Source organism: Prionailurus viverrinus, chromosome D4, assembly GCF_022837055.1.
Source record: "Prionailurus viverrinus isolate Anna chromosome D4, UM_Priviv_1.0, whole genome shotgun sequence".
NCBI classification, from domain to species: Eukaryota; Metazoa; Chordata; class Mammalia; order Carnivora; family Felidae; genus Prionailurus; species Prionailurus viverrinus.
In genome coordinates, this window is record NC_062573.1 from 85,900,174 (window position 1) to 85,923,590 (window position 23,417).

Consider the following 23,417-nt stretch of genomic DNA (forward strand, 5'->3'; position numbering starts at 1 on the left):
TTTCAGTTCAGGTCATTATCTCACAGTTGTGGGATCAAGCCCCATGTGGGGCTTTGTGCTGGGCATGGAGCCTGCTTGGGGTTTTCCTTCTCTCTCCCTTCCTCTCTCTCTCTCTCTTTTCTTCCCCCCTCTCAAAAAGTCATAATATATTCATAAATATTTATTTATTTATTTATTATTTTTTAATGTTTATTTATTTTTGAGAGAGAGAGAGACAGAGACAGAACTCGAGAGGGGAAGGGCTAGAGAGAGAGGGAGACACAGAATCTGAAGCAGGCTCCAGGCTCCGAGCTGTCAGCACAGAGCCCACTGCAGGGCTCGAACTCACGAACTGTGAGATCATGACCTGAGCTGAAGTCGGATGCTTAACCGACCTAGCCACCCAGGCGCCCCATAAATATTTAAGTATTATTGTGTTTCACTCTGTTTCTCCTTGTATCTGCTTCATAAAGATTATTGGGGGTGTTTCTTTAATAGGTGTAATAGGTTTTATTTCTTTGTTGTGAATTACAGCCTTTAATATTGTTAACTTTGAAAATAAAACTTCCAGTTATTTTATTAGCAAAAATGGGTTTATTTGGGAATAGCAGGGAATTGCAATTTAAGACAAGCTGGTCATGGCAAAACTATAGCTGAGTCCAGAAAATAAAGGAGAGAGAGGCTCTTTTATGAAGCGGGAATAGGGAGGAGCTGTTGTAAACTAAAAGTCTGTTGGAGTAAACTGGGAGCCGGAAGTTGAGTGGCTTCTCATTGGCTGAGCTATGCCTGCCTCTCATTGGCTAGGCTGTACTGGTGAGGAAGGAACCTTCCTCCCTCCTGCTGGGGTAGTACAGTAGCATCCACCTGTGAGCTCCTTCTCTTCTTGTTGGGTCTACAAGTAACAACCAGTGTTTGGCATGGGCACTCCCAATGCCCACCTCCTGACTCCCATCTTATTTTATTATTATTTTTTTTTAATTTATTTTTTTTGAGAGAGAGGGAGCACGAGTCGGGGAGGGGCAGAGAGCTAGAGGGAGGGGAGAGAACCCCAAGCAGGCTCCATGTTGTCAGCACAGAGCCCAGTGCAGGGCTCGAACTCAAAAACTGTAAGATCATGACCCAAACTGAAACCAAGAGTTGACACTCAACCAACTGAGCTACCCAGGTGCCCTGGACTCCATTCCAAATGAGGTTTCCTTTTGTTTATTTTCACAGTGTGGGGAAGTGTCTATTGTTGCATTTCCTGCTTTGGGCCTGAGTCCTCCCTTTTCTGGTATCAGGCCCACTTCACCTGCTTTCCAAGGATTTGTGTGTGCCTGGCACACCATTACCCTTCCATCATGGTTAAACTTTCTGTTTTGATTGAGCCTCTTGAATATTCAGCCATGTTTTCTTTTGTTCATCAATCTGATCATCTTTTTATTCTAACAAAGTGAGTTAAGCCATTTATATTGAACAGTGTAACTTATGTGCCTGATCTCAACTTTTGTTTTATGTCATATTTAGGGTGTGATGTGGCCCATCACTGAGCTCCTTTCTCTGAATATGTTTTCCCATTTTTACATGTTTTTGGGTAGTGGTGATATCTTATGTTATTTAGAAAGGTTTGTATTTTTGTGGGGGTGGTTACCTTTGTCTTAATACTTTCTGTCTCCATTTTCTCTATTCAAGCCTATGTACTATTTTGTTGGCTTTAAATGATACCACTTACCTCCCATGGCAATCGGTGAACTTATTCTACTTTGATACTTCGCCTTTGTCTTCCCACTTTTGAAGATCCATTATTCCCACCTTTTTGAGAACATGCAACATTTACACACCTTTTCCTTGTCTCCTTTTTTTTTTTTTTTTCTTTTTTAAATTCTTTGACCCATAGTGTACTGTACATAGTAGCCACACCAGTTCTGGTGACATTTTCCCTGTATCTTGTGATCTGGTGGGACCCATTCTCTAGTAGATCCCCAAGGAAGTCTCGTGGATGCATCCTTGTGCAGATCCCAGTGGGCCTGACACTGCTTTTCTGTAGCCTGGAGGCTTGAAGGATGGCCTGGATGGGCCTTAAATCCCTGGCTCATACTTGTCTTGAATTTTGTGAAAATATTATTTCACTGTGTATGTGTCTGTTGAAAAGTCTACTCCGACCTTGACTTTTCCTTGTTAGACACTTGGGACTTTTAAATCAAAGACCCATACGAGTTTTGAAATATTTAAAGGGTAGTAGTTTTGTTGTGAGATGTCTATGGTGACTGTCTGGAGTTGAATTTTCCAGGAACATATGTACTCTTTCAGTATATGGATTCAGGTTTATTTGCAGAAAGTTTCATTGTACATGAGTTTTAAGTATTCGTCTGTTAATTGTTTGCTTTTCCTGCAGGAGCTTCACTTGTCTTTTTACTAGGTCGTCTTTGCCTGTCTTCTTGGACACCTGCTCTTGGATGCATCTTAACTCTTTATTCCGTCTTTGTTCTCTTGCCCATTTTCCTTCTTCCCTTTAGTGTCCTTATGGGTCCAGTAGAATGTATTCTCCCTTAGGCATATTGCGATTCTTAAGATAATTTTTTCTTCATAATCTTTCCTGAATTAATTTAACTCTTATTTCACATCTTGGCTTTTTGTCCATTTCGGTCTGAGTGTAAAATGTCTGATTCAGGGTGTTCTTTCATGTCTGCACATGCTTATTTTATGATAATTTGATTCATGTTGGGGTGTGGCTACCGGTATCTTGGTTCCTAGTTGTTCTTTGGGGAATCAGCTAAAAAGTTTTGCTTCTCACTTACTTTCTCTTCCTTCTAATGACTTTGAATGTTGCCTGCCATTTTCTGCACATTGTGAAGTTTTTGTGTTTTCTTGGCCAGTAGGAATAGGTATCTTTATGTAAGTTGAACAGAATACAAAGTCCGGAGAGAGTTCCATGTGTAAATGCCTGTGGAAAGATGTCCTTTTAAAACAGTAGGTGAAGGCTTTTTTCCAAGATGGCGGAGCAGCATAGACGTTCTCAGCTTGTCTCATCCCGGAAATGCAGCCAGATCAACACCAAACCATTTTGCACACCTAGGAAATTTTATCTGAGGATTAACACAACAATCTGCATGACTTGAGCCACAGAACTTGGCAGGTATGTGAGGTGGAGAGGTGAACTGGTAGAGAAAAATCCTTGGAGGGTAAGGAGCTGTTTTTGCAAAGAGAGGGCAGAGAAAGGGAAAGGGAGGAGTGCGGCACACCAGGATCGTGCAGGAAAAGCACTCCCCTGAAAGTAGCTGGCGAGAAAGAGAAAGAGTGGAAACTCTTACAAAGGATTGAACAATAAATCTGTTCCCCAAAGACATTCATGGGAAGAAAGGAGAGGGTCTCACTACCATTAGGATTCTATAAACGGTGGAGCATAGAGTTGGAAATTCTGGGGCTCAATATCTGGCAGTGCTCTGGTGAGGAATGAATCTCCAGGAGCAGGCAGTGAGGTCCAAGGGGTCTGTGGGCCACATGAGAAGCGGTTCCCCTGCTTGGAGTGCATTTGGTAGAGGCCATACAGCCTCCCCACAGGCAAAAGTCCCAGCCGACCCTGGAGAGCAGCCATGTTTGCTGGTATTGGGACAAAGGTGCCACAGTGTGGTGAAACCTGATGCTGGCTGTGTGTTGTGATCTGTCACAATCTCTCAACCTCTTGCTGCAGTGTGATTGCTGAACATTTTCTGGGGCAAGCTGGCACCTGGCCATTGCTCAGCGAGACCCTCCCCCAGAGTGTCAGGGGGCATCCAAGCCTTAGGGTTTTCTGAAGTGAGGGGTTTGGAGATACAGCCCCATCTGAGCTAAAACTTGGAAGGGAGGGGCACCTGGCAGGCTGACAGCTTGAACACGGACAGGATAGAAGTGGGGAGCGGACAGAAGCCTGAGACAAAGCAGGGGGCTTGATTACCAGTCGGTGAGAGCACAAAGTTCTTGTGCCAGAGGCTAGGAAGCTAGGTGAAGCCATTTCCACCCCACCCCACTCACACGCACGCACACACACATACACATGTACATCACGCTGATCCACCTCAATAAGCTAAGCAGTGACATCTAATGGAGCATGGAGCCATTACACCAAACCCCGCCCAACTGTACCCTCCAGGCACATCCCCCTAGAAGACCAGCACAAGTCACTCTGCCTGCTTAGTGTACAGACTATAGAGTGCTTCATAGTTTTATTTCTAGGGAAACTGGATGGAACTTCATTTGGGTTTCAATCTCTTTGCTGGTTCATCTTTTGTTTCTTTTGTTTCTTTTTGCTCCTGTCTTTGTTTAAATTTTTTTTCTCCTTTTTCTTGGATACAGAAAGAGAAAATTTTATTTTTCTTTTCTTTTTTTCTTTTTTAAAGTTCTTTTTACTGTGTTTTTTATTTTTTCTAAATTTTAAAATTCTATTTCACTTTCTTCATTTTATTCTATTTTATTATATATATTTTTTTAATTTTTAAACTTTTTCTTACCTTTTCTTTTAATTTTCTTTTTTTTCTTTCCCTTTTTTTCTCTATTACATCAAGCTTCTTTCAACAACCAGACTAAAACACACCTAGGATCTAGCTTCCATTATTTGATTTTTTGTGTTGTTTTTAATTTTTAGTTTTTAATTTTTATTTATTTTATTAACTTTTTTTCTTCTTCCAAAATGACAAAATGAAGGAATTCGCCCAAAAAGATAGAACAGGAAGAAATGACAGTCAACACAAATATAAGGTGTCTGAACTAGAATTTAGAATCATGATAATAAGAATACTAGGTGGGGTTGAAAAAAGCATAGAATCGCTTACTGCAGAGATAAAAGAAGTAAAATCTAGTCAGGACAAAATTTAAAATGCTGTAACTGAGATACAATCTCAAATAGATGCCATGGTGGCAAGGATGGACAAATCAGGGCAGAGAATCAGCAATATAGAAGACAAAATTCTGGAGAATAATGAAGCAGAAAAAAAGGGAAACTAAGGCAAAAGAGCACAATATAAGAATTAGAGAACTCAGTGACTCATTAAAAGGAGTAACATCTGAATCATAGGAGTCCCAGAAGATGGAGAGAGAAAAAGGATAGAAGGTTTATGTTAGAATTATAGCAGAAAACTTTCCTAATCTGGTGAAAGACACAGACATCAAAATCCAAGAAGCACAGAGAACTTCCACTAGATTCAACAACACTGACCATCAACAAGGCATATCATAGTCAAATGTACAAAAAACACAGACAAGGAAAGAATTATGAAAGCAGCAAGGGGAAAAAATCCTTAACCTATAAGGGAAGACAGATCAGGTTCACAGCAGACCTACACACAGAAACTTAGAAGGTCAAAAAGGAGTGGCAGGATTTATTCAGTGTGCTTAATCGGAGAAATATGCAGTCAAGAATTCTTTATCCAGCAAGGCTGGATTCATTCAAAATAGAAGGAGAAATAAAGAGTTTCCCAGACAAAAACTAAAGGAGTTTATGGCCACTAAACCAGCCCTGCAAGAAATTTTAAAAGGGACTCTGAGTGGAGAAAGATGAAACAAAACTAAAAAGACCAAAAGCAACAAAGACTAGAAAGGACCAGAGAACATCACCAGAAACTCTAACTCTACAGGCAACATAATGGCACTAAATTCATATCTTTCAGTTCTCACTCTAAATGTCAGTGGACTAAGCGCTCCAATGAAAAGACACAGGGTAACAGAATGGGTAAGAAAACAAGATCCATCTATATGCTGTTTCCAAGAGACCCATTTTAGACCTGAAGATAACCTTCAGGTTGAAAGTAGGGGGGTGGAGAACCATCTATCATTCTAATGGTCGACAAAAGAAAGCTGGAGTAGCCATGCTTCTATCAGACAATTTAGATTTTAAAATAAAGACTGTAACAAGAGATGAAGAAGGGCATTATATCATAATTAAGGGGTCTATCCACGAAGATCTAATAATTGTAAACATTTATGCCCCCAAGTGGAGGCACCCAAATATATAAATCCATTAATCACAAACATAAAGAAACTCATTGATAGTGATACCATAATAATAGGGGACTTCAACACCCCACTTACAGCAAAGGACAGATCCTGTAAGCAGAAAATCAATAAGGAAACAATGAGTGGCACACTGGACCGGATGCACTTAATAGATAATAGAACATTTCATCCTAAAAGCACATTCTTCTCAAGTACACATGGAACATTCTTCACAGTAGATCACATACTGGGACACAAATCAGCCCTCAACAAGTACAGAAAGATCGAGATCCTACCATCCGTATTTTCAGACCATAATATTATGAAACTCGAAATAAACCACAAGAAAAAGTTTGGAAAACCACGAATACCTGGAGATTCAAGAACATCCTACTAAAGAATGAATGAGTTAACCAAGAAATTAAAGAGGAAATCAAAAACCTCTGGGATGTAGCAAAGGCAGTCATAAGAGGGAAGTATAGAGCAATCTAGGCCTTCCTAAAGAAGGAAGAAAGGTCTCAGACACACAGCCTAACTTTACACCTTAAAGGACTAGAAAAAGAATAGCAAGTAAAGCCCAAAGGCAGCAGAAGTCAGGAAATAATAATGATTAGAGTAGAAATCAATGGTATTGAAACCAGAAAAAAAAAAAAAAAACACAGATGAATGAAACCAGGAGCTGGTTCTTTGGTTCTTTGAAAGAATTAACAAAATTGATAAACCCTTATCCAGTTTGATCACAAAGAAAAAGGAAAAGACCCAAATAAATAAAATCAAGAATGAAAGAGGAGAGATCACAACCAACACAGCAGAAATACAAACAGTAATAAGAGAATATTATGAGCAATTATATGCCAATAAAATGGGCAATCTGGAAGAAATGGGAAAATTCCTAGAAACATATAAACTATCAAAACTGAAACAGGAAGGAATAGAAAATTTGAACAGACCCATAACCAGCAAAGAAATTGAATTAGTGGGGCACCTGGGTGGCTCAGTTGGTTAAGCGTCTGACTTCGGCTCAGGTCACGATCTCACAGTTTGTGGGTTCGAGTCCCGTGTCAGGCTCTGTACTGACAGCTCAGAGCCTGGAGCCTGTTTTGGGTGCTCTGTCTCCCTCTCTCTCTGCCCCTCCCCTGTTCATGCTCTGTCTCTATCTCAAAAATAAATAAACATTTAAAAAAATGTAAGAAATCAAATTAGTAATCAAAAATCTCCCAAAAAAATGAGTCCAGGGCCAAATGTCTTTCCAGGGGAATTCTACCAAACGTTTATTTTTTTTTAAGTTTTATTTTATTTATGTTGAGAGAGAAAGAGTGAGGTAGGGGCAGAGAGAAGGAGAGAAAGAATCCCAAACAGGCTCTGCACTGATGTGGGGCTTGAACTCACAAACCTTGAGATCATGACCTGAGTCAAAATCAAGAGTTGGATGCTTAACCAACTGAGCCACCCAGGTGCCCCCAAACACTTAAAGAAGAGTTAACACCTACTCTTTTGAAGCTGTTCCAAAAAACAGTAATGGAAGGAAAACTTCCAAACTCATTCTACAAGGCCAGCATTACCTTATTTCCAAAACCAGACAAAGACCCCACTAAAAAGGAGAACTACAGACCAATTCCCTCATGAACATGGATGCAAAAAATCTCAACAAGATACTAGCCAGTTGGATCCATCAATACATTTAAAGGGTTATTCACCATGATCAAGTGGAATTTATTCCTGGGATGCAAGGCAATATCTGCAAATCAATCCATGAGATACACCACATTAAGGAAAGAATAAGAACCACATGATCCTCTAAATAGATGAAGAGAAAGCATTTGACAAAATACCCCATCCTTTCTTGATTAAAACCTTTAAGACAGTAGGGATAGAAGGATCATACCTCAAGATCATAAAAGCCATATGTGAAAGATTCACCGCTAATGTCATCCTCAATGGGGAGAAACTGAGAGCTTCCGCATAAAGTCACAACACTGTCCACTCTTGCCATTCTTATTCAACATAGTGTTGGAAATCCTAGCCTCAGCAATCAGAAAACAACAACAAAAAATAAAAGGCATGCAAATCGGCAAGGAGGGAGTCAAAACGTTCACTCTTTGCAGAAGACATGATACTCTATGTGGAAAACCCAAAATATTCCACCAAAAAAACTGCTAGAAGTGATCCATGAATTCAGCAAAGTCGCAGGATATAAAATCAATGTACAGAAATTGGTTGCATTTCTATACACCAATAATGAAGCAACAGAAAGAGATATCAAGGAACTGATTCCATTTACAATTGCACCAAAACTATAAAATACCTAGGAATGAACCTAACCAAAGAGGTGAAAAATCTGTACACTTAAAACTATAGAAAGCTTCTGAAATATATTGAAGAAGGCACCAAAAAAAAAAAAAAAATACATTCCATGTTCATGGATTGAAAGAACAAATATTGTTAAAATGTCAAAACTACCCAAAGCAATCTACATATTCAATGCAATCCCTACCAAAATAACACCAGCATTTGTCACAGAGCTAGGACAAACAATCCTAAAATTTGTAGGGAACCAGAAAAGGCTCCAAATAAGCCAAAGCAATCCTGAAAAAGAAAACCAAAGCTGGAGGCATCATAATTCCAGATTTGAAGCTGTATTACAAAGCTGTAGTCATCAAGACAATATGGTACTGGCACAAAAACAGACACATAGATCTAAGGAACAGAATAGAGAACCCAGAATTGGATCCACAAACATATGACCAACTAATCTTTGACAAAGCAGGAAAGAATATCCAGTGGAATAAAGACAGTCTCCTCAGCAAGTGGTGCTGGGAAAACTCGACAGCCACATGCAGAAGAATGAACCTGGACCACTTTTTTACACCATACAGAAAATAAATTCAAAATGGATGAAAGACCTCAATGTAAGGCCAGAAGCCATCAAAATCCTCGAGGAGAAAGCAGGCAACAACCTCTTTGACCTCGGCTGCAGCAGCTTCTTACCTGACATGTCTTTGGAGGCAAGGGAAACAAAAGCAAAAATGAACTATTTGGACCTCATCAAGATAAAAAGCTTCTGTACGGCAAAGGAAACAATCAGCAAAACTAAGAGGCAACCAATGGAATGGTATGCAAAAACCGAGAAGATATTTGCAAATGACATATCAGATTAAGGGTTAGTATCCAAAATCTATAAAGAACGTACCAAACTCAACACCCAAAAAACAAATAATCCAGTGAAGAAATGGGCAAAAGACATGAATAGATACTTCTCCAAAGAAGACATCCAGATGGCCAGCTGACAAAATGCTCAACATCATTCATCATCAGGGAAATACAAATCAAAACCACAATGAGATACCAGCTCACACCTGTCAGAATGGTTAAAATTAACAACTCAGGCAACAACAGATGTTGGTAAGGATGTGGAGAAATAGAAACCCTTTTGCACTGCTGGTGGGATTGCAAACTGGTACAGCCACTCTGGAAAACAGTATGGAGGTTCCTCAAAAAATGAAAAATAGAACTACCCTACGACCCAGCATTTGCACTGCTAGGTATTTATCCAGAGGATACAGGAGTGCTGTTTTGAAGGGGCACATGCACCCCAAAGCTTATAGCGGTGCTATCAACAATAACAAAGTATGGAAAAATCCCAAATGCCCATTGACAGATGAATGGATAAAGATGTGGTATATGTATGACAATGGAATATTACTCGGCAATCAAAAAGAATGAGATCTTGCCATTTGCAACAATGTGAATGGGACTAGAGTGTATTATGCTAAGCACAATTAGAGAAAGACAAATATGCCTTCACTCATGTAGAATTTAAGATACAACACAAATGAACATAAGGGAAGGGAAGCAAAAATAATATAAAAACAGAGGGGGAAATCCATAAGAGACTCTTAAATGCAGAGAACAAACAGGGCTGCTGGAGGGTTTGTGGGTGGGAGGATGGGCTAAATGGGCAAGGGGCAATAAGGAGGACACTTGCAGGGAGGAGCACTGGGTGTTATGTGTCGGCGATGAATCACTGGATTCTGCTCCTGAAACCATTGTTGCACCTAATGCTAATTAAAAAAAAATAAATTAAAAAAAAATAAGACATAGGTGAAGGAGAAGCTATTTGAGAAACTGAAGACTTGGTCAGGAAGAGAAAACAAGTTATTCCCATGTCATTCAGTAGAAATATATTTAGAATAATTAAAAACTAATGCAGAAGGCAAGAGTATAAAGGTATCTGGAAATACACAAATGGTTTTGAGTCAAGAAAAATTACACAGGTTTGATTTACCTAAAAGTCTGTTCAGATTACCAAAACATCTGAACCAGAGAATAATATTAAGATCCATGAAAAGTCGTGAGTAAACACTGTATCTTCTTTAACAAAGCACCGATAGCAGATGATATGAAGCATAGAGTGTAGGTGAAAAAAACAGCACAAATGGTCAATAATACGTAATTACTAACTGGTAAGTGACATTAGGATGAGGCTTTTCAAAAATTTGAGGAAAGAAAGTTAAAAATAGGAAAAAAAGGTTGAGGCTTTTTTTTTTCACTTATTAGGTGAGCAAACATTTTCAAAGATTAGCATTGTAATGAGTTGGATGAGAAAAAGGTATTTTTTGTACATGCATAAGAACACAGATTGAGCTCTTTTCAAAAAAATTTTTAAGTTTATCTTGTGAAAAGAGAGAGCGAGAGCACACATGTGAGCAGGGTGAGGGGCAGAGAGAGAGGAGAGAGAGAATTCCAAGCAGGCTTTGTGCACTGTCGGCCCAATGTGGGCTGGAACCCACAAACCGTGAGATCATGACCTGAGCTGAAATCAAGAGTTGGATGTTTAACCAACTGAGCCACCCAGGTGCCCCAGATTGAGCTTTAAAAAACAAATGTTTATTTACTTTGAAAGAGAGAGAAAGCATGAGTGGGGAAGGGGCAGAGGGCGAGAGAGAGAGAAAGAGCCTAATCAGGCTCCACACTGAGTGTGGCTCAATCCCACCACCCTGGCATCATGACCTGAACTGAAATCCAGAGTCACATGCTCAACCGACTGAACCATCCAGGCACCCCAGGTTGATCTTTTTTGAAAAGCTTGTTGGTTTTCTTCTGCTAAAAGTCTTCAGTCTGATGCTCTTTGACCTAATAAAGCCACTCTCGGGATCTCTCAGGAGGAAATCCTCGTGTCGGTGCACAAAGCTTATGCACAGGAGTGCTCGGTGCTGCAGTGGCCAGAATTGTGAACAGCTCACATTTCCACCGCAGTGAGAGAAAGTGGAAGGTCATGGGAAGTCTCCTCTGACAAGAAATAGTTCCGGGGAGTATTACAGGCAGAAAGGCCGTCTGCAGACAGCGCCTGAGTCTCACACAGAGAAGAATCACTGAAGGTCCTGCCCGGAGGCTGCAAAGAGCTGGCGGAGGGTTCCCTCTGGAGGCTTACCTCCTGCTCGGACGTTCCTGTTTCTGGTGTGAGGAGGTGGCATTGCCTCAGCCGGGAGGCGGGCAGGCAGCTGACCTCTGCCCTGGGGTGAGGCCACGTGCTGACCGTGGCCCTTGCCTTGCAGGTGGCCTGTGCCGAGGGCTTCCTGTATGCGCTCACGGTGCCCCAGCTGCAGCTGCGGTCCAGGACTCGCGTGTTCCCGAGCAGCCCCACCAGTCTCCTCTGCTCTCCTGACTGCCAGTGGGTGTTTGCTTCAACCCAGAACTCAGACCTGGGCCCGAAGGTCAGTGGTGGGCTATGTCCCTTGCTCGGGGGGCCTGGCTTTGTGCGCATAAGGCGGTGGGTCCTGTGCCCAGGCTTGTGGATGCGTCTAGGAGGGTGGCTTCCGGTGCAGGACCAAGCCCGCCAACAGCACCGGCACCTTGACGGGATGGTCCAGGGACAGAGGAGGCATCTGAAGCAGACTGCAAGCAGATAGGAGAGGAAAGCAGAGGCATGTCAGGGACAGGCGCTGCCCCAAACCACCAGAGTCATTGATTCGGTTGTCCTGGTACACTGACCGACGCGGGACTGGTGGGCAAGGCATTTCCCGCCAGACCAGACGGGCTGGTCCCAGCGTCTGGGGGTGCACAGGTGGTTCCGGCAACCCCGTAAGACAGAGTGAGGTCACTGGGTGTGGGTCTGCGGTGCCCTTGGGTGGTTGTCAGCGGCATGGGCCATGTGATGGTGTTTCCCCAGGTGTTCCACACTCGCTCCCTGCTGTGTCTGGTGGAGGATGAGCCTCCCGTCTCCACCACTCTACCCATCTGGCTGACCTCCAGAGCCTGCTGGGCCCCTGACGAGACAGCCAGGCTGATGGTGACGCACAGAAATGACAACGGTATGCAGCTGGTCATCACCACCTACGAGCTCAGGACCAAGCAGTCACGGGAAGGGGTAGACGTCGTGGGTAAGGATCCCCGTACCAGGACTGTCACCGTTGTGCTGTGGTGCTTCAAGCACAGATTGCTCAGGTTTCCTTCGGGCCACTTTTCTTCCCTCTCAGTGAATACAGTGGCCCAACAATTGTTTTGTTGTTTGTGATCGTAGGTCCTGGCCGAGTGGCTGAGCACTTGCTGTGGGCAGGGCCCTCTCTGTGGCCCTGGAAGCCAGACAGTAACCGCTGGCCACGTAGTTTCGCCTCCTCACTGTCTTGTCACAACTCTGACAAATGCACTCAGTCCTCAGTGTGCAGAGAGGTGACTAAAAGCCACAACCATTTCTTCCTCAAGGAGCTCCTAGGCCAGCAGGCAAATAAGACCGACAGTCATCTCCTTTTCTGCCTTCTCTGTCTCCCAAACCACATGTCACTGTGCCTGGCCAGCCCTGTGGCCCTTAGCATTTTTTCTCTTATATTATGTTCATTTGTTTTCATATCATCATTTGACAATAAACTTTACTCTGAGCTTCCTAGCACCTCAGGAAAAAAGGGAAGTGGGATGTGTAATATAATCCCTTGTCTGATACAAGCATGCATTCTTCAAGAGAGGTAATTTTTGGGGTGCCTGGGTGGCTCAGTTGGTTGAGCGTCCAGCTTTGGCTCAGGTCGTGATCTCACAGTTCATGGGTTTGAGCCCTGCATCGGGCTCTGTGCTGACAGCTCAGAGCCTGGAGCCTGTTTCGGATTCTGTGTCTCCCTCTCTCTCTGCTCCTCCCCTGCTCATGCTCGCTCACCCTCTCTCCCTCTCTCTCTCTCAAAAATACATAAACGTTAAAAAAAAAAAAGAGAGGTAATTTTTTTTCCTGGTGCTAAACACCATAAGGAAATGATCCAGTTAATTGTTTTTAAATGAGGAACGCCATACAATATAAAAGATAGTATTGTCAACAGCAGTTTTTCGCAGATGTTGTGAATGTCATAGTTCTCATGTAGCCACTTCTTACCTCACCCTGCCGTAGATGGGGAAGCACGGGGGACCCCATTCCCAGGAGGGTATGTGTGCAGATATGGTCACTTCCACATGCATATTGCCTCAAATCTTTGTAGTGCCCGTAACTAGGGTGTTGGCATCGGTGTTGGAGAGCTGGTGAACGGGAGGCTCCAGGGGGTAAATGCTTGGGTTGGGATTGAACGTAGGCGTGACCACAAAAGTGCTGCTCTTTTCAGTGCCACGCACGGCATGTTCGGTGAGGCCCGTGTGCTCCGGACCCCCAGCTGCTATCACAAGATGACAGTCTGTGTGTTTTTCTTTCGCAAAGTACAACAGATGGCAAGTTTCCTCCTGCCCAGCTCCATGATACCTCCTCACCTCATGAAGGGCCACGGCTCTCAGGTGATCCTGCTGGTGTCCGGGTCGGAGCTGGCGCTCTTCACCATCCACGGGGTGCAGCTGGCAGCCTTCCAGGACCACCAGAGGCCCATCACGTCCATGTGGGTGGTGAGTGTGGGCTTGCCTGTGTTGCACCCCCACCTGAAGAGCCCGTGGCCCCACCTCACCTGGCTTTTCATTTCAAGGACCAGAGCCGAGTCATCACCGCTTCCTTTGACCTCTCCCTGCGAGTCTATGTGTGGAATAAAGAAACGAAGCCTCCCGTCCTCAAGAGCTGCTATCACCTGCTTGGGGGCTCCCACAGATGGGCCAGGTAACTGCTTCCACTTTCCTTCACAGTGGCCTCACCCAGCCTGCCAGCGGCATCTGTAAGATGGCCACTGGAAAGGGTGAGACTGCGGCTTGGGTCTTAGCTCCGCCATTCCCTCACTGTCTGGGCACCCGAGGCAAGTCACCGCTCAGATGCTATTTCCTACTCTGCTTAAAAAAAAAAAAAAGATGCTAAGCATCGTGTACATTATCTCCTCTAATGTACAAAGCCACCACCTGAAGTTGGTGTTACCCACTTTTCCAGATGAAACAGAGGCTCTGGGATGTGGATACTTTGCTCACAGTCCCCCAGGGACGCGTAGTGATGCCCAGGGGGGCCCAGCACCGCCCTGCAGTCCAGCTCTCATGTGATTCCGAAACCATATACCACGTACAGGTGGTGGTGGAGTCAGTGGGACTGAGATGGTGAAAGTCCCGAAGAAGGCAGTTTTGCTTTGGGTTCTAAAAGTAGTGTTTGGAATCACTTATGTTTCTTCTTGCCACAGTGAGTTCTACAAAGTAGACAGGCCGTGGATCTTACTCCCCCGGCCTGCTCATGACAAGAGCGCTGACAGCCATCAGTTACTTGGTATGAGGTCTGGGGTAAATTCGACCTCCTGGGGCAAACATCTTAACCTTCGTAAATGAAAAAACACTAAGCCCAAAACCAAATATTTTAAAAACTAGATTTCTATAACCTACTTCGTTTCTGAGTTTTCACTTAGTTGTCATTCGAAGATAATTATTAAAGCAAACTCCTAATTAACACAGAAGAATCTTCATTTTTAGTAAACAACTCAACTTTCTGATAAGGTAAAGAATTAACTAGAGAGTCAACTTAAATCTTAACGACAACTGGCCTGTAAGTCGGTTTTAACCCTCTCTCTTAAATTTCTAAACAAACTGTACTGGACAGCCTGATGCTCTCTGTCTTATTGTTTTTTAAAGTTGATTTATTTATTTTGAGAAAGAGAGTATGAATGAGTGGAGGAGGGGCAGTGAGAGAGAGAGAGAATCCCAAGCAGGCTCCGTGCTGTCAGCACAGAGCCTGATGCAGGACTCCATCCCATGAAATCATGAGATCATGACCTGAGGTGAAAGCAAGAGTTGGACACTCAACCGACTGAGCCACCCAGGCCCACTGCGCCCCCCGCCCCCCCCTCCACCAGATGCTCTCATTCTGAGGACTTGGCATCTTCACAGTTGCTTCTTCACTCAGGATTCCTCCTTAAATTCCTTTGAAGTTCAAGGCCACGTTCACATCTGTAGGTGCTGTATTTTTGCTAGTTAATGCCCCAGTGCTGTTACCCCTTCAGGCCCCTGCCCTCAGCGTGGGGGTCTTGCGGCCTTGTGGTGCTGAGTCTGCGAGTGACCAGAGAGGCCTTTGCGACAAGCCTCTCAGGTTGGGGAGGTCCCGATTTATAGGCCGCAAACACTCGGACTGTCTGTGATGGCTTCCATCTGCAGCGGCAGGAAAGCCTCTGTCTTCTGAGGGACACACAGCACACACACTTGTCCTCATGGTCGCTGAAAGGAGGCTGGGTGGGGAGGCTGCCTGCCAGGGATTGTGCTCCCATGTCAGCCTCAAAATACACTTTTTGTCCTCCCTTTTCTGTACGCGTCTTTAAAGAATTCTCTACATCATTACTGAGTGGTTAGAACAGCCTCTCACTGAAATAACACTGTTCTCAACTTAGCAGGCAAGTGGCACTTTTAGAAATTTCTTTTTTGCATGTCTTTTAAAACACATACCCATGCATTACACAACACATCCATTCACTGACATGACCCTGTTCTTTCATGCTGAGCACGTAGCACTCTTAGAATCTTCTTTTTCATATGTGTTTTTACACACTGAATTACATGGATGTAGAATGGTGAATACATCCTTCACTGAAATGACACCATTCTCAATGTGACAAGTAAGTAGGACACTAAGAAATATCTTTTTAAAAATGTGCTTTAGGGGTACCTGGGTGGCTCAGTTTGTTGAGCATCCGACTTTGGCTCAGGCCACGATCTCGCAGTTGGTGGGTTTGAGCCCTGCACCAGCTGACAGCTCAGAGCCTCGAGGCTGCTTCAGATTCTGTGTCTCCCTCTCTCTCTCTCTGCCCCTTCCCCACTTGTGCTCTGTCTCTCTCTCTCAAAAATAAATAAATGTTGGGGCACCTGGGTGGCTCAGTGGTAAGTGTCCAATTTCGGCTCAGGTCATGATCTCACGGCTTGTGGGTTCGAGCCCCATGTTGGGCTCTGTGCTGACAGCTCGGATCCTGGAGCCTGCTTTGGATTCTGTATCTCCCTCTCTCTCTGCCCCTCCCCCACTCATGCTCCATCTCTCTCTCTCCCCTTCAAAATAAATAAACATTTAAAAAAAATTAAAAATAAGTAAATATTAAAAAAATTAGAAAATAAATATAAATTAAAAAATAAAAATAAAAAATGTGCTTTAATCAGGACCCTGGAATGAATCATGATAATGAATTATGCCCCATTCCTAATTGAAAACAGATTCCTCAGGAAATCCTTAGTTGAGTGGTAATTTCTCTTGGGGAGCTTCATTTGACAACAAGAAATCCTGCCATCTTGTTTCATGCTGTTCCCCATAAATTTTTTCCAGCATCTTTTGAATGCTGCAAGACATAACCAGTACTTTCTGAGAGCTTTTCAGTTTCCCAAAATGTTATCATCTGTGAATACCTACTGATTCTCTAAAGAAAACAGGGAAGACAAGTATGTTAAATATAAATTTACCAGCAACCTAGCTGCATACTCCCAGGTATCTACCCAAGAGAAATAAAACTTATGTCTACACAGAGATTTGTACATGAATGTTCTTAGCTTTATTCAACATACCCCCAAAGTGCAAATACTGTGAGTGCCCACCTGCTGGTAAATGGATAGATTCAGTCGGGAATCTGACTCCACAGTGACAGGGAACAGCTTTTTGACACGGACACTGTGGGTGAACCACAAAAACGTGCTACATGAAAGAAGCCAGATGTGTGAGACCACGTTGTGTGATTCCATTTACATGACCCTTCTAGAAAAGACGAGTCTGTAGAAACAAGGCAGACTGTAGAAACAAGGCTGCCTGGGGCTGGGCGTGGGAGGGGATTCACTGCCGACGCGCCCCACGGATCCTCTGGAGTGATGGAAATCCAAACTGGATAGTGGTGATGGTTGCACAACTCTGCACACTTACTAAAAATCAATGGACGAAAAAAGACTAAGGAATTCTCTAAAGAGAATAAGAAAGGAAGCAGATGCTGATTCAACTTTTCTTGCCAACAAACCGTGAGGACCACTGGCTGACTGACTATGCTGCCTGCTTCCTGCCCAGCCCCAGTGTAGACTATCCAACGCTGCAGTTTTCTGAGTCTGGAGATGCCACCTTGCATTCTTGATACTAATTTCTAAGTTAAGTAGAACTTCAGTTGCTACTTAAACTCAGTAAGTCAGTGTGGAATTTACTCCAAGCTAAAAGGTATTTCATAAAAGTCAGAGTGCCAGTGTTTTTAGAAGCAATCTATAGCCAGAAACAGCTTCTGGAGGAAACTCCAATCCCTTCTGTGGTTCGGTTGGTTTGGTTCTCTCACCAGCTCATTCTCTGTCATGCTCAGAGCAGCACTGTCTGGTCTTTCTAGGTGAAGAGAACACTGTAGAAAATGATGGCCCCATTAGCTCCTGCATTTATCTTTCACTGAGACTGGTCAGGAGTTGATGGGCTGATTCTCACTTCCAGGGAAATGACTCTACCCCGCCAAGATTGGATTAGATACCCGTTCTTCTCTATCAGGAGATGTTTCTAGACCAGCTGGAATCGTTGTGATTCAGGCAGCTACTGTCAGGAGGGCCCCAAGCTGTTATCCCCACTCCAGAATGTGATCATCTTGCTATCTGTTAGAGTGAACACAGGTCTCAACACAGATGGGGTGCGCTGGCTGGAGACGGTCAGGACGTTGCACTCCATTCTCTGTGTAAAGGCTTAGCTACTTAACCACATGTCTCTTCCTCAAGTTAACGTGCAACCTGTCCCTTCCTTTCACAGTGGATTCACCCATGTGGAAGGCGACAGTATGAGCATTGTAGGTGTGGAAGCCAGAAACATTGGGACGAGTATTCTGAGGTCCTATTGCTTCAAAGTGCAGCGTGGCTCAGATGACTGCATCAATTGAAGATAATCTCACTTTGGTGAAGAGCTTGTCTACATACAGACTAAATGATGACTTATCACCATTGAGACAGAAATGAGCAATTCTCAGATACCTGTTATGGACCAGGCACTGTGCTATGTGACTTTTTTTTAATCCTCACAAACCAGTTAAAGAGGTATGATGTCTCTGTTTTTCACATGAGGAACAGGACCAGTAATGGGAGAGTAACCCATTATTGGCCTGTTGTCCAGCTGCCACGCCACCTGCCTAAGCTTGTTCAGATAGTAAGTGGTAGAGAGGAGTGGATGCCAGAAGGCCCAAGTACATGGGGCTGGGCTTGTACCATGATTATTTTGTTGTTAGATACGTAACGAAGTAAGGAAATGGTTTCCCCCCCATTCTGTTATGTGCTTTAGGCACACGTTAATAAATGGTTGTGTGGCACCATGCTGCCCAGCTCTAGGGATGCCATTCTGTGTCTTGTACAGATGGCATCCCTGGAGTTGGTCCACAGGGAGGCCCTGGCTGCTTTGGTGGGTGGGTCACTGGGGTTCTCAGCTACAGGCAGCAGGGACAGAAAGCTAGCTAACTAACACCAAGAAAGCAATTTACTGGAAGGAGATAGAGAAGTGTGCCGGGTCAGTGGGGAGGCTGGAGAAACAGATCTGGAACCATAGGAAGCAGGGCCTGTTCCAGCAGCGTCTGGCCTACCGTCCCTGTTTTCCCCAACACTTCCACGCTGCTGCCACTGCATCTGTGGCACTGACACCGTCTGAAAACTTACCAGCTGCTTCTGGGGAAGGGTGACTTCAAGGCTAGGAACACCAGGATGTGAGTGTGATTTTCTGACTTTGCCATAAGCCCCCACCATCCAGGCCAGGATGGGAGAGTCTGACCCTTTAAGCTTCAATAGAGCAGCTCCCAGTCCAGACTCACACTGTGAGAAATTCTTCAAAACTAGGAAAAGTTCCTGAGAAACAGACAATGAGGATGAAGAGCTCGCTACCGCAGCCTGCCACTTCAGCTGTCCAGTACCGATACCCCCTTGCCCAGTACTTGCACTTCACACCCAACATAGCACCCGTGTCCCATAGAAGCCCAGACGCAGTTATTTACCCAAGAGAAGATCTGTGTCCTCCCCCTTTTAAAATCTAAGGTTTGTTTTGGGATAATTCTACATTTACAGAAAAGTTGCAAAAACAGGGCAGTGGATCCCCATATGTCTTTTGCTCAGCCTCCCCTCGTGTGAATACCTTACATAAGGTGGGCATTTGGAAACCCAGAGTCTTTGTCAGCTTGAAGTCAGAGCTCTCTGTTTGTCCCATCACAGTCCTACCGGGTGTTCAGCGGTCCTAGTGCATCCTGCTTACAGCCATGGGGGAAGGGAGAGGAGGCAAAAAATTCGCTGAAAAACACACACACATGACACAGCAAGAAAGGAAATAGCTGTTCAGAAGATAAAGGGAAGATTCAGGTAAGTTGAGATAGAGGAGTTTTTGCTGAAGACACGGGAAAGGGGTTGGAATGTTGGCAAAAGAGGGGAGGTCCGATAAGCGAATGGTGAGGGTACAAGCCACCCGAGAGGCGTGGACATGTGATAGCTGGGGAAGCAGTGTGGTCAGTTCTTAGGGAAGGCAGCCCACCAGGGCCTCATGTGTGCTGGCAGCAGCATTAAATGGTGTCACGTCTGGGTGTGGTGGCCCTGCCCAAGGACAGCTCTGTGGTGCGGGAGGCTTAGCGAGAGAGTTGCCCTAACTCGAGCACAGGAGACTCTTGCAGAAACCATGTGTTGAGTCTGGCAGATGGGCTCCTTAGGGAAAAGCAACATCTATGAGGTGTGATGCCACAGCCTGGGGGAAACACAGGAAGTGCCTCCTGCTCCCAGGTACTGTAAATCCAAGTTCTGAGGCTTCTTTCCCTTTGAGGGCTGATGCTGCCAGGGAGCATGAAGGCCTTAGCAGCACCTCTGATTCCTGCCAGCAGGTAAATCTCAACCTTCCTCAGAGCCTCTGTTACTGCAGGTGCAACGCCCAAGATATTCTGTATAAGTACAGAAAATACTGAAAAAATTTCCCTAGTTCTTGGCCACAGGTGACATCTTAACAATTTCTAAAATATTAATTACTAACTATAATAATGCCTTTTTAAAAAGACAGTTACCACAAAGACAGTCACTCTTAAAATTCACTTTTTTTTTTTAAAGTTTATTTTTATTTATTTTGAGAGAGAGAGGAAGAGAGAGAGAATCGCAAGCCAGCTCCATGCTGTCAGTGCAGAGTCTGACACAAGGCTTGGACACACAAACTGTGAGATCATGACCTGAGCTGAAACCAAGAGTCAGGTGCTTAACTGATTGAGCCACCCAGGCGCCCCTAAAATTCACTTTTAAGTAATTGATGGGTTAAGTAGAAAGTACAAAATAACAAAATAAGAATGGAAGATAATTTTCTTAACTGGATAAAGGGGATACAAAAGAGCAAATATGCTTAATGATGAGTAGTCAGAAATGTTTCCACTGATGCTAGAAACAAGGTAAGTGTGACATTGATCACCACCATAATTAAGTATTGCCCTACAGGGGGAGGAGTCAACATGGTGGAGAAGTAGGGGGACCCAAAGTTCCCTTGTCCCTCAAACATAGCAGTATTGAGGCCAGAAGACTTGGAATTCCAGGCTACAGAGTGACAAAAACATCTCCAGGGGCCCATGAGGATAGCTTGGCAGGCCATAGGTGCATGACTGTGAATTGGGAGAGAGAAAATGGACAGTGTAGGCATGGAGGGGAGGAATCCCCTTCGGTGGAGAGACAAAAGGAAGAGACTGTGTAGGATTGTATTTGGACAAAAGAAAAACGTCCAGACCATAGACTAGGGAACAGAAAAAAACAGAGAAGGAACAAATTCCTAACACAATCCAGGGTTGCAGGGCTTTCTCTGGACTGGGGTCTGCTGCCCTACACACGTGCCCTGGGGGAAGGGGGAGGCAGAGCCCAGCCCTGGGCTCAGTAGCCAGCTCAGAGGTACAGTCAGAGAGAGGAGTCCTGTCCCTTGAGTGCTGTGGGAAGAAGGTATATAGCCTCCAAGGACAAAAGACCCTGCAGGTGCCCACCAGCCAGAAGCCCTTTGTCATCTGGCTGGGTGGAGTGGCACGACCTCAGAACTGGGGCTTGTGGAGTGGGATCCCTTAAGACATCAGGGTTTGAATCCCAGCCGAGTGCGTGGGAGGTGTGGGAGACTGTGGAGTGGGACAAACTGGCCTGTTTGTGCCCCCGCAGCACTGTGAGAACAACCTGAACAGAGTGGTCTGGGACACCCAGTCCGGGAAGGAGAGACTGGGGTTTCACCATTTTTCTCCCCATCCAACAAGGTGGGGCTTCAGGGAAGGGACAGCAGGCCCACAGTGGAGGCGGGACTCACCTCTACAAATTGTGCCCCTCCATGCCTGGTAACTGCGTATCTACAAGAGCGGGATTGATGCTGACAAATCAGACAGCCTCTCCTCCAGACCAGCACAGCCACCGACTCCAAGGCACTGTCATATATTGGTCCAGTGGTTTTGCATTTTCTGATATTATTGGTCAATTCTTATTATAGATTATATACATATATATTATTATATGTATACACATATATGTATGTGTGTGTGTGTACATATATATGTGTATATATGTATATGTATGTGTATATATACACACGCACACATTTCTTCCTCATTTCTTTCTTCCTCATTTCTTCCCTTCTCTTTTCTGGTTGTCCGTTTGTTTAAGCAGAACACTTCTAATCTAGTCTTTTTACACGTATTCTGTATCTCCTTTATTTTCCTCTCTCTCTCTGGATTAAACCATGTAGTTTCTCTGATTCTCTGCCTGGTCAATTTTTTTTTCTTTTCTTTTCCTCACCACCATCATTTCTCTCTTTCTATGGGATAAGGCTTCTTCCACCACCACCCCCCCTTTAAAAATTTTTTTTTAAATTTTTTTTTCAACGTTTATTTATTTTTGGGACAGAGAGAGACAGAGCATGAACGGGGGAGGGGTAGAGAGAGAGGGAGACACAGAATCGGAAACAGGCTCCAGGCTCTGAGCCATCAGCCCAGAGCCTGACGCGGGGCTCGAACTCATGGACCGCGAGATCGTGACCTGGCTGAAGTCGGACGCTTAACCGACTGCACCACCCAGGCGCCCCACACCCCCCCTTTTAAAATTTTTCCAGGGTTACTTCAATGAACAAGTCAAACCACAACTGGTGGAAGATCCAAACTGCCACTATGAGTAAGAAGAGAAAGCAACCAGAGTCACAACAACAGAGAGCACGCAACACATTCCAAAAACACCTCCTGAAGGGTCAGGCCCTGGACAGTGTATGACCCCTTTTTAATATAGTAGTGCTTGTAGGTGCAGGACACATAACAAGCTATTAAAACACATGAAAGATAGAAAACTAGCCCAAATGACAAAAACGTAACTCTCACTAAAAATTCCAGGAAGAAATGGCAGCTAGAGAATTGCTCAAAACAGATAAAAACAATATAACTGATCAAGAATTTAGAATAATAGTCATAAGATTAATAGCTGGGCTTGAAAAAGCATAGAAGACAGCAGAAAATCTATTGCTGCAGAGATCAAGGAGCTAAGGCATAGTCATGACAAATTAAGAAATGTTGTAAATGAGGTGCAAAATAAACAATGCAATGACAGCAAGGATGGAGGAATCAGAGGGGAGAATAAGTGAAATAGAAGATGAAGTATGGAAAATGATGAAGCTGAGAAAAAGATAAGAAAATGCTAGACCATGAAGGGAGAATTAGAGAACTAACTGATTCAGTGAAATGTAATAATACCCATATCATAGGAGTTCAGAAGAAGAAGGAGAGAGAGAAAGGGGCAAAAGGTTTACTTGAACAAATTATAGTTGGGAACTAACCTAATCTGGGTAAGGGAGCATCAATCCAAATCCAGGAGGCACAGAGAATTCTTCAGAATCAACAAAAATAGGTCTTCAACATGGCATAACATAGCTAAACTGGCAAAAACAAAGATAAAGAGAATTCTGGAAGCACTTGGGGAAAAACAGGCCTTAACCTATAAGGATAGACACATAAAGGTAGTAGCAGACCTGTCCACTGAAACTTGGCAAGCCAGAAGGGACTGCCAGGAAATATTCAATGTGCTGAATAGGAAAAATATACAGCCAAGAATCCTTTATCCAGCAAGGCCATCATTTAGAATAGAAGGAGAGATTAAGGCTTTCCCAGACAAGAACTGAAGGAGTTCATGACCACTAAACCAGC

At 44.0% G+C, this 23,417-nt stretch overlaps 1 protein-coding gene across 1 annotated transcript in view; it reads left to right on the top strand.

Moving 5' to 3' along the window:
- The window catches only part of LOC125150394 (F-box/WD repeat-containing protein 12-like), a 45,789-nt gene extending 26,441 nt beyond the window's left edge, over positions 1 to 19,348 (top strand). Inside the window, exons 6-10 of the mRNA XM_047830276.1 lie at positions 11,481 to 11,639; positions 12,095 to 12,305; positions 13,595 to 13,773; positions 13,851 to 13,978; positions 18,023 to 19,348. Coding sequence (XP_047686232.1) covers positions 11,481 to 11,639; positions 12,095 to 12,305; positions 13,595 to 13,773; positions 13,851 to 13,978; positions 18,023 to 18,149 — 804 coding nt within the window. The 3' untranslated portion in view covers positions 18,150 to 19,348. The remainder of the gene's footprint in view (positions 1 to 11,480; positions 11,640 to 12,094; positions 12,306 to 13,594; positions 13,774 to 13,850; positions 13,979 to 18,022) is intronic.
- The last annotated feature ends 4,069 nt before the right edge of the window (positions 19,349 to 23,417 follow it).